Genomic DNA, 11099 nt, shown 5'->3' with positions numbered 1-11099 from the left:
CCCAAACTACTTTCCGATGAAAGGATGAGATGAAACTTTCTGGGTTAATTCAAAACAAATAAAAAAACGATTTGCAACAAAAATAAAAAAATTGGATTTAATGGTTATGCTTTTGTGGAATGTTGCTCCTGAGCTACATTGGGCATTCGGGACCACTACTTAGTGTGAAATGCCATGAAGCAGTTTCTGCTGGGGATCAGGCAGAGATGCACGTTGCACTTGCTGCAGTAGAGGAAACTGAATCCTTTTGAGCAGGACCTGCAGCGTTGCCTTTTTTTTTTCAATGACTGGCCAGTGCTGAACACCGTCGTACCGAACATCGTCCACAGGCTTCTGCATTCTTGGATGCTTAGCGTTTTGATTTGGCGATGCTTCGTCCTCTGAACGAGACTGCCGTTTTTGTTTATTGGCATTTCTCAAGCCAAGCTCCTCAGCCATATGCATCCTGAAACTTAGCAACGAAAGTGGCTTTCGGGTGTCTGTCGCCTTGCAATGACGCTTGTAGAGCAACCAGGCATTCACGATGGACACATCAATGGTCCAGTAGAAGATCCTCATGTACCACTTTCGTGACTTGTGGTCAGTGCGATATAACTTGATGAGCATATCTGCGAGGTCGACACCTCCCATTGAGTCATTGTACTCTTTTACTGCAATTGGTCGAGTCACTTCTATCTGTTTTTTTTTTCTTTGTTGCCCCAACGGGTACACGAGTCAGTAGGCTGAACGCCAGCGTAACTTGACACCAACTGTACAGTTGCATCGTCGAGCCACTTGATAACTTGAACCCCACTTTCAGCAACTAGTTTGTAGTCCACGGCACCCCTACCTTAACTTTTTAGCTCAGAGTCCAGAGCCAAGGGACATTTTTCAGTTCGGTCTGACCTGACAGTTCCCACTGACAGGTATCCCTCTTTTTTTAGATGGTCAACCAGACGCAAACTGGAAAACCAGTTGTTGAAGAAGGCTTTGTGGTTTATCCCTTGTGTCAGGTCCCTGACAAGACCAAGAACAATATCTCTAGAGATCCCTAATCCATGGTCCGTTGCAGTGCCTCTACCTTCATGAATGACAAAATCGTGCATTATGCCCGACGAGCTGGCCCTCGTGAACACCTTGAAGTCCCATTTGTGTGGCTTCGCTTTGATGTACTGCTTCATCTGGCTGCGGCCCTTGAATGGTATGATTTGCTCATCGATGCTTTGTTCTTCTTCTGGAGGCAGCAGTCTTAGGTTCTGTCGGAGCGCGTTTATAATGGGACGGACTTTGAAGAGCTTGTCATGTCCCTCGCTTCCTTTTGGTTTCTGCTTCATGTTGTTGTTCATGTGTAAAAAGCGATATATCTCCTCAAACCTGTTCCGGCTCATCAGGTCTGCAACAGGTGCATATCTTTTCCCACCCTGCCAGAACATTCTGAAATGCGGCATTTTTATAACACCACAGAGCACAAGGATAGACAAGTACTTCCTCATATTTTCGTCAGTAACACCCAAACTCTTGCCAGACTGTTGCACACGGAAGAGGTTTGTTTCAAATGTGACTCTTTCGCACATCATTTCATCAAAGAACTTCGCAAAGTACTAGTATGGAGTGGGAAGTTCTTCAGGAGGGGCTGGCAATGATCCTTTCCACTCATGATCAGTGAACACAATGTCATCTCGTATTCATTTTCTTGAATCCTTTCTTTTTGATGCCATCCGGGCTTGAGGAGGAACTGACGGCTTAGTTGATAGTGTCTCTGATGGCCGGTGTGGTAAGCACGCTTCCTCTTGAGCGTTCATAGAGGTATCAATGTCCCTCACGACTTCCAAAGGGCAGAGATTAATAAACTGAAAGTCAGCCGCAGGGTCATAGTCAGGGTCATCGGGATCACTGTCAATCTTTATATTAGAAATATCCCCATCAGGCAAAAATATTAGCTCTTGAATTTCTTCTTCAGTAAGGTGTCCATTTCTTCTGGTACCACTCATCTGGACAGTAAAAAATATTACACCAATATATTTTATTCGAATATTTTTATCAATGAGAATGTAACTATTTCAGTGTTCAAATATTACGCTGAATATTCATACTGTATATGGTGATATAACAACATACATCGAAGTAAGACTGAACCACGAAGATCTGAACCACTAGTAACACGAACGCCCAATGTAGCTTCAGAGCTACAAGAGTTTGTGTTCCACTTAGGGTTAGCCAAACCAGACAAAAACTAAAATATTCGTTAATGAACGTTTTCCGTTATGAGTTGAGATTGCATTCAGACACTTATTTGTCTCGAAAGACTATTGGGTAATATTATATTTAGAATAGTACTTACATTGGCGGAGCATTCAAAAACACGTGGCTGCCGACGCAAGCAAGTTGGGGTATAGAATAAAATCAAGGCGCGTGCTGCCATCTCTGTGTTGCATGAGAGCTACGATGGGCATTCACGGTTCCCGGCGTCTTTGGTATGTAGAAAAAAATGCTTTGGAGCGTTGCTCCTGAGCTACTCTGGGCATCAAAGGGTTAAGCACTTTTTTGTAAGCTTTTCAGGGCAACTCTAGGAAACGTGGTCACTGCTTTAAAATGTACGTCCAGCCGTCCAAGGCTCTCAGTGCACGCTGTGCGTGATAACCTGTAAACTGGTGAGAATTTCTAGGAGCTCAACCACCCCAAGCATTCTGTAAGGACTTTGTAACTTGTGAAGACATTACGCACAGGTAGCTCGCGTCTACAATCTCGAGGACATCCCCGTGGCTCTTTCGTCGCTTCCAAATACTTCGCGAACTATCGGTGAAAAGACAAGTGCATCAGAGCAAAGTAGCAATTTATCTTGCCATAGTCCTATTCCCTAATAATCGGGGTCCTTTCGATATCTTTTTTTATGCAGTTAACCTTCTTTGGTTTCTGCTAGAGTAGTCTCTCCCTTTGCCAAGCGAAACAGCGACATCTCCCACCTTTCCCTGCACCCTAGAATAAGAGGATCGCCCAATTTTAAGCCAAAGCGGATAAACGTCATACTTGGCATCTAGCATTGGTCCTCTGAAGAGCGTCTTTGAGCAAAACAGATTATCGTGGCGGCCTTAGCGCATGGGTTACTGCTTCTCCCGTTCCTCTCTAGTATTATGGTTCATTCCCCTTAGCTCCCAGTTCCTTCTTTTACCCTCCGGCCCCTTAATTTGGATTTCTCCCTCTTCCACTGATCTCTCTACAGCTAGTAAACGTACGCCTTCGAAATAAATGCCGTGAGTTGAAAGATGCGATCGTGTTGATGCTTTGCTGTTCCTTGTTTTTATTTTGTTACTGTCAGTGAAAAAGTGGAGCCCAAGGGTTGTTGTAGAAGTGACCATACGACCGCAGGGCCGCTCGATTCCCAAGAGCCCCGCCTTCACCAGCGTTTCGGCCAAAAAGCGGCCCAATAAATACCCTGATAATATTTTGTAGCAAACACACGAGTAAAAAAACAAAAAGAAAAAAGAACGCTGCCTCACTGAATTTGCGCCTCTCCTGGATATCAGCGGGGGCCCGGCGAGAAGTAAATAAATATTTGTGACGGTGGCGTCGTCGGTGGAGTTTTGAATAAGCAAACGGCAGCGACGACGTGGAGAAAGATGCCTAATAATGAAACAAGTGTATTTCACGTCCATGTGCAGTATGAATTGGCGTCAGCGACTCGGTGTGGAGGCGTACACTTTAATATTTTCTTTCACATTACGATGGACCGCAAAGGATGCTATGAGCCACCGGAGCCAGTTTGCATCTCGGAGGCTGTCATGTGTCTTCCAGGCTGGGCGGAACAACTTGGGGACTGCAAGTCCCGATTGGCTCGTGTAGCTTGTTGCGTCAATCGCGGTGAGTCGCAACATACCTATTCTTTGTGTTTGCATGTATGTGTGTGCGTGCGTGGGCGTGGTTTCTGTTCTTGGTGCTAACCAATATTACTCAAGGAAGGAGAAAGCGAACGTCAATATCAACATAAAAACAAAAGTTTCCGGCCGTTGGCGCGTTTGTTCCGCAGTGGCAAAATCTGGAGGTGCTAAAAGGGGAAAGCCGCGTCCGGAGCTTTGGACGCGACATAAAGAACATTTTTTCGTGTGTGTGAGTTTTCTAGAATCAGCAAGTCGGCCGTTGTCTTTTTTATGTCCTTATTTGTTTTAGTCGTCTTTCGACAGGCCTTCGCTGTCTTTCTTCTCTTAAACTCAGTCGTTCGAGCGAGTGAGTCGTTCGGGCGTGACGTGTGGGTAGATTGCCTTTTCGGTCAGAAAGAGGATCGTACCGGCTCGGCGTACGGTGGTTATCAGTACTGCGTGATGCCCGTTAAAGACCTCAGTCTAGCAGTCGTACTGCACTGGCTAAATTTCTCATTTATGGTGGCCAACAATGTCGCCATACTCTGGCAGACTAAGTTTCTGGTGCCTAAACAACTAAATGACTAATTTGTATTTGTGAATAGTTTGCGAGAAGGTGCGTGCTATCGTAACGGTGTCACGGTGCGTGCTGGCTGATAGACTTCACATGTGAGTGCTGTACTTTCGTAGTTTCCAAGCGCTTCTATAACCATCTTCTATTTTTATAGAACGATGTTTGTGTTAAGAATTCACGATTACAAAACGAAATTAAGCAGATATTTGTTTTGCAGCACGGCTTCTGATGACCTTTTTTTTTCTTTTTTTTTTTATGGAGATGATGCTGTGATGACCTCACCTTTTCTTTATAACAACTGGCCGGGAGCTGTGGACTTTATTTTTTTAAGAAGCGGTTTAAACTGGTTCGCGCTTGGTGGAACGGTAACCGAACCGTTATTTCAAAAACATCACTGAACCAGATCCGAACCGGAACAAAATGTAAAGCTACTGAACCTGAACCCGAACCGAAACGCAATAATAACCGGCTTGCCTACCTACTTTTGACCAGCCCATCTTCTAGTTTGTGTGGAACACAAGTAAAGAATTGGACATAATATGTTAGGAAATCGCAATAATCGTACAACGGATGTAAAAGTTTACGTTTTAAGGCATGTTTCATAATATGTGCTGCAGTCCGTTCCGCTGGCGCCGCATACCGATTCCACTTTGTCAGCGAATTTCTGTTCTTGCCGCAATGCATGCAGATTTGGGGCTGCTTCTAACAGCGCTTTGTATCTAACAGCGCGCTAGCGGTGCTGTTGTGCGAGTGTTCGAGGCAGAGAGCTAGATAGCTTCTTGCGCCACGCACGAGCTTGAGAGTTTTAGGGCCTTATCAAACAAACAGCACGTTAATCATGTATCTGTGGAGGGGTTACGGTCCGTTTGCGAAAAATATGGGTGGTAAATTATTGGCGTCTGTTGCGACTCGCGAGCCTTTGCGCTTGATCGCGCGATCGACGGTCTTAAGGGATACCACACTCTAAGAAAAAAAGGGTCTATTCTTACACCCCTTGTCACATATAATACACCCCAAAACATCAGTTCGACGAACAGCGCACTGACGCTGAATCGACGGTACCAACTTCCACGAGCGGATTGAAATGCAAATTGTACAGCTTAGTAAAGTAGCTAATGTACGTGTGACTGACTGCAAAAAAAGAAAAAGTAATCGCGGTTTTCTTGGCCCTACAGCAAAACCTCAGTGTGTTTTTTTTTCTGTAGTCTTTTGTACCTCTGGTTTAATATATTATATCGCACGTCTTTACGTTTGATAATTTCAGCTGCTTTATGCTGCTGTTTTTACAGAAACGCAATGTGGCTGTCAAAGGCCATTTCTTTGTGTTCAGAAATTAGAGGAATTGAAATGGAGGAGTTTGGTCACTTCAGGAACGGGAATAGCCCCAGTGCCCTCATTCAGAGGAGTTGAAAGGAATGTAATTGTAGGAAACTAATTCCCTGGAATGAAATAGGAATCGAATGGTGGTGCCCATTCCGGAACACGGATCTGTACTGCTTTATATAATCCCATATTTGGACCTGGCAAATAAGTATGTATCAACCCCATATACGGCAATCATCTACTTGTAGTTTTCTAGCTAGTGTTACACGACATGAACAAAACATACACCTTTACCGATCTCAGAAGTTGCAGTAAAGATGTATGTTTTTTGGGTAGCTATCTTCCCACATAAAGGATTGCCCTATCCCACCGATTCCTATGGGCTAGGTCCGCACTTAATCATATCGACAAATAACATGTGACAAATATAAATCTTTTGCAAGAAAAACGCGTGTGAACTAGTTAGGAAACTTTGTGCCATACCTCACTGTCTTGACCTTCAAACAGCATTATTATCACCTCCCGATCGAACATCATCTCGCCTCAACAATGCCTGTACCATCAAAAGGATCTCTGGCTCAACAAACGCTTTCAGCCGATCTTTTCTCCCACAAGCTATCAAAGACTGGAACAGCCTCCCATCCTCCATCGTCACCATCGTAGAACCAAACGCCTTTAAATCAAGTCTTCAATCGCACTTTTTATGTTGTTAACTGTTTACCAACCTTTTCCTGATTGTATTATTTTTGTCTGTTTTTCCAATGTATAATATGAATGATCCCCCCCTTATGTAATGCCCTCACGGGCCCTTAAGGTTCAATAAATGAAATGAAATGAAAGTGGGAAAGTCACAACCATCTGGCGTAAATTCTCGTCGAGGGAGCCGGCCCAAGAGTACGGTGTGCAAAAGAAGTCTTATGCTCAACAGTGCCAAAACTCCGCTAGCAAGCACTTGTAGGAACTCGTTAGAAAAACAAAGATACAAATCCAGAACTTGATTAACACACGGACCAATGTTGTAAAAGGCTCGAGGTACATCTAAGCACTTACTATGAGCTGTGAATGCGAAAGCACGCATGCCGCTCTTCGCTCCCTGTTTAATGTGCGGCGTACAACGCGCTGACCTTGGGCGTGGAACGGTGGAGCCGCTGCCTGGCGGACACGAGGCGCAACCGGGTGAGCGATCGTTCAAACTGTCGTGTGCCTTGCGGCGCGAGGAAGGAACAGACAGCAACGTAGTTCCCAGCAGAACGCAACCCTTGGTTTATTCCATGCGCCGTATATATATTGCCTCGCGCAGTACAACCGATAAGAGGCGAGCGAACGCGGTGATCAGTGATAACACAACAATGTGATAATACAGTCAGGATAACACCACACAAACTGACTCGCAGCGGCCAATGGGAGCCTCGTCGACGCGCACCAGCCAATGGAAACGAAGTGTAAAAGGTGCCGTTGCCTAGCTTTGCGTGTGGTTTCATTACCACACGCAAAGCTGATGACGTCGGCTCGCTCCATGAGACAGTTAATGTTTTCGCATTAATAAATGGAAGGCGACACACACAGCTCTGTGAACTATACTCAGGTTCCAAAAGCTGTTGATTATCAACCAGAGTTAACCCTAAGCAGTGCTAACGGTAACGCGTTTCAAGTAACGACGTTACCGGTAAAGCGTTACTATTTTTGTCATATAGTAACGTATTCTTACATTTTAAAACAGTAACGGGTAACATACGTTACTTTTTTTAATACAACAAATGACGTACATACGTTACTTATTTCAGGTAACGGGTAACATACACACGTCACTTACTTTAGGTAAGGGAAACATGCTTACGTTACTTGTTTCAAGTAACGGGTAGCATACGTTAGTTATTTCAAGTAACGGGCAACGTGGTTACGTTACTCGTTACTTCTTCCTAAGACCTGAAAAAGTACACTTACTTTTGTTTTCAAGTTTCTATACTTTATTTTAACTTAAGTCAAGACGGAGCCGACGCTACGAACTGCTGGGATTGATCAGGCAGCGTTAAAAGGCCACCATCATGGTGTTCGCTATGTTTCTATGCGTGTTCTATCATCGCTGAGCTAATCATTAAAAAAAAAGGCCAAGTTACTTGCGCTTTTGGCACTGCTTGATTGATTCAATTAGCTCGTAGCTCCTGCTGCGTGCGGACTTAAGCTCAAGCAAAGTATATGCGCCAAGTCATTAATTATTAAACTCATTCCACACACATTTAACATTTTGGCCTGTCTTTTCCTCACGCAAAAAGTCCCACTTTAGAAAAACCGCGAAAAATGCTGTCGCCAAAGAAAACGCAGTTCCCGTCAATATAAAAATAAAAAGTAACACATGTCACTTGCGTTACGTTTTATCGGTGACGATAATGAGTTACTTTTATTTTGAGGTACCGTAAGTGCGTAACGGGTTCCTTTTATTTGCAACTAACGAGTGACATACATCGTTACTTTTTTTTCGGTAACGCCTACAATACTGAACCCGAGTTACTTCTTTGGTCGATCCAATCAGTTTTGTCACGGGCTTGCTCGTCAGCCATATCGTTGAAGTCCTTTGTTTTTAACGCGACTCCCTTTGTGCCGTTCTTTGTTGAAACTTCTCCAGTTGACCCTCCCCGGCCTTTCTTTCTCTCTCGATGCTCTGCCGTTGGCTTTTCTATGACAACTGCCCTCATCGATCGCTTGTTCCACTTTCAACTCCCGAAATGAAATCCTCCCCCTTCGTGAGCTGCCGTTCCAAGGAAATTCCTCCCTCTCGTGAGCTGCCGTTCCAGGTTTCCGTCCGATGCCTTGTGGACAACGCGTCACACAACGCGCCACACTCACGCACAGAAACCACTGTTCGTGAGAAGCAGAATAAAACGACGGGGTCACTACTGCCTCCCGAACGTGAAGAAATAATGAAAATATAAAACAAAATGTTAAATAATGAACACAGATGTGAAAGTAACTAAAACGCTAAAAGATCGCGCGTCTTTACGGCACAGGCATAAACATTGGCTAGAAAGTATGCTGCTCGCTCCTGTAACGTCTGTCGCGCTCCCGCTTTATGAAACAAACCAGTGGCGAGAGACTGTGGGGACTACACGTCAGACCTACCATGACCTGTGCTTGACGGCGTCTGAATACTTGAACTGCTGTTAAGCGGCACTTAAACGCCACGCGAACACGTCTTCGGACGGCGCACGCGAATCTGTCTCACGTTGCGGAGCTAACCAGAGATTCTGAAGGTGCGCTGTTTTCAAATAACGAAAAAACACCCGGCAGAAGCATAGTTCGGGTCAAGCTTAGTTAGCAAGCACATGGTATACGTCAAAAGCTTGAAAGAGGGGAGAAAGACTTACCGGCGCTGGCACCAGTCATGAATACGCTGTCAACAACATACGGTAATTGGTAAGACGCAACGTCTCCCAACTATCAGTTATCACTTGCTATTCTTTAACGCGGTATCCGTAAGAAGAAAAAAATCTAAATTTATCCGCTAAAGCGGTTACAACATAAAAATGGAGGCGAATCTCGAGACTCTCGAAGCCTCCGGCAATTCTGGAACAGTCACAGGCACGTTACTGCTAAAACGTAATAATGCCAGTGTTACAGTTACAAAACTGAAAAAGTAACTTGTTACAGTTACAGCTACTTCGCCAAAGTAAAGCCATTACTTCGTCGTTTCTTTGAAAAAAAGATCGAAAACATTAAAAAGGAACCTTTCTTAATATGCCTTTTAATTGGGATAGATATTGTAAAAGACATTGTGTCGTTCACGGTAGTGAATCTGATTATTTTGAGAAACTAAGATTTTCTTTGGTTCTTCCTATTTCATTTTTACCATTAATTTCTCATTGAACAATGTCATAATTTAAGACAGTATCTGAGTAAACTCACTATATGATAAAGAATTTATAGTTTCTTATTTGGCAAAATTACGGGCGACTTTAATTGTTTCAAGATTTTAACATAGCAGATGCCTTCTGATGATCCATGAAGAACTTTAAAATAAGCGCTACAATCATAAGGTATACACAAATACAACAGCACGCGTCTTTATCTCGCGTATACCTAATCATGGTGCGAGTTTACAATCGGTCAATTCTAATTTCGGATTTCTTTGGTGAGGCGGAAGAGGACGGAAGCAATAAAAATCGTGCAAATGGGAAGTCAATATTAATATGTTATACCTTGCAATCAGCTTCGTAGATGTTTTCTTATACCACTCCAATACACTCGTCGGTCGAATCGTTTTCTACTGAGTGCGCACAAGCTTTCATAAAACACGAAGCTTTTTTTGAAAACTTGGAGAGCAATGTTGCGGCAAGATTCCTCCGTCAAACCCAGTGAACACGGCAGCGGTGCGAAATAAGAACTCATCGAGGTACACACGATCACATCGTGAAGAGTTTCAAACGGCTGTTGCGATATTTTTTCCGCCACTTCCTAACCAGATAAAACGCGTTTTTGCTCCTCCCTCTCGCCACCCGAAATAGGGCTGACCATCCGGAAAGCTCACAACGTAAATATCTATAAATCAGCTGATGCCAAGTGACGCTGGTGCCGGCTAAGGGCGGTCTTTCAATTTCAAGAAAACACGCAAACTAGCTGAAAGAACGACACAGACGTTTCGAGCGAATACTCTTTCACGGGTGAAGGGACTCGAGAAAGGAAAACAAGTAGGTGATGGGAGGAAAGTTCCGCAATTGGGTTGCAAGCAAAAAGGGAGAGAAATCGGGCCTAAAGTTGAGACCTCCCGAGTCCCAAGAGTGCATCTGGGAGCTGGGCGATTCAAATTAGATGAGACGCAATCGTATGCTTGGTGGCAAGGAGACCAGGTTCGGGAAATCGGTTGTGCCGTACGCCTGCGGGCGTTCGGGGCGACAATCACCAAAAACTGTCCTCGGCAAAAATCACTCGCTTCCTCCGCCGAACTAAGAAAAGAAAAACGCTTTAGAGATGCCGCGCTTTGTTACATCTGCGTGCGGTGTGGGCGATGTACCATACACGGCGGGTACGGACAGAAACGTCCCCATCCTCCCAGTTGACGGGAGCAGCTTGGCCAGGGAGGGTCACCCAAAATTTTGTTCATTTTTAATTAGTTTTTTCTGTGCTCCAGACGATTTCTGCAGCAGTTTTTGCTGCGCTCTTCCCGTACCAGTACATGGGACTCTCTCAGAGTTGATAGAGGATTTGGTGGTCATGTTTGCAATATTTTTGCACATCAATCTGCGAAGTAACTGTAACGACGTTACTCCTTACAGTTACTTTCAAAAAATAGTAACCCTGTTACAGTTACAAGTTATTTTCTTTAAGCAATAACAAGTTACAGTTACAAGTTACTGAAAAAATGTAGCTAGTTACCT

The 11099-nt window shown here is 44.2% G+C and overlaps 1 protein-coding gene across 1 annotated transcript; it reads right to left on the bottom strand.

The window, feature by feature from the left end:
- Positions 1-830: 830 nt before the first annotated feature.
- On the bottom strand, positions 831-1553 carry LOC115330917 (piggyBac transposable element-derived protein 3-like). The gene has a single exon (XM_029992939.2). It carries the CDS (start codon positions 1551-1553, stop codon positions 831-833), a length of 723 nt encoding a protein of 240 aa, XP_029848799.2.
- Between the last annotated feature and the right edge of the window lie 9546 nt (positions 1554-11099).

Source organism: Ixodes scapularis, unplaced genomic scaffold (genome assembly GCF_016920785.2).
Source record: "Ixodes scapularis isolate PalLabHiFi unplaced genomic scaffold, ASM1692078v2 PGA_scaffold2__306_contigs__length_199485367, whole genome shotgun sequence".
Lineage (NCBI taxonomy): Eukaryota > Metazoa > Arthropoda > Arachnida > Ixodida > Ixodidae > Ixodes > Ixodes scapularis.
This window is presented reverse-complemented; position numbering and strand designations above follow the sequence as displayed.

Bases quoted from the DNA above. Each gene is read 5' to 3' on its own strand.
- LOC115330917 (XM_029992939.2), bottom strand. From the start codon at position 1,553: ATGTGCGAAAGAGTCACATTTGAAACAAACCTCTTCCGTGTGCAACAG.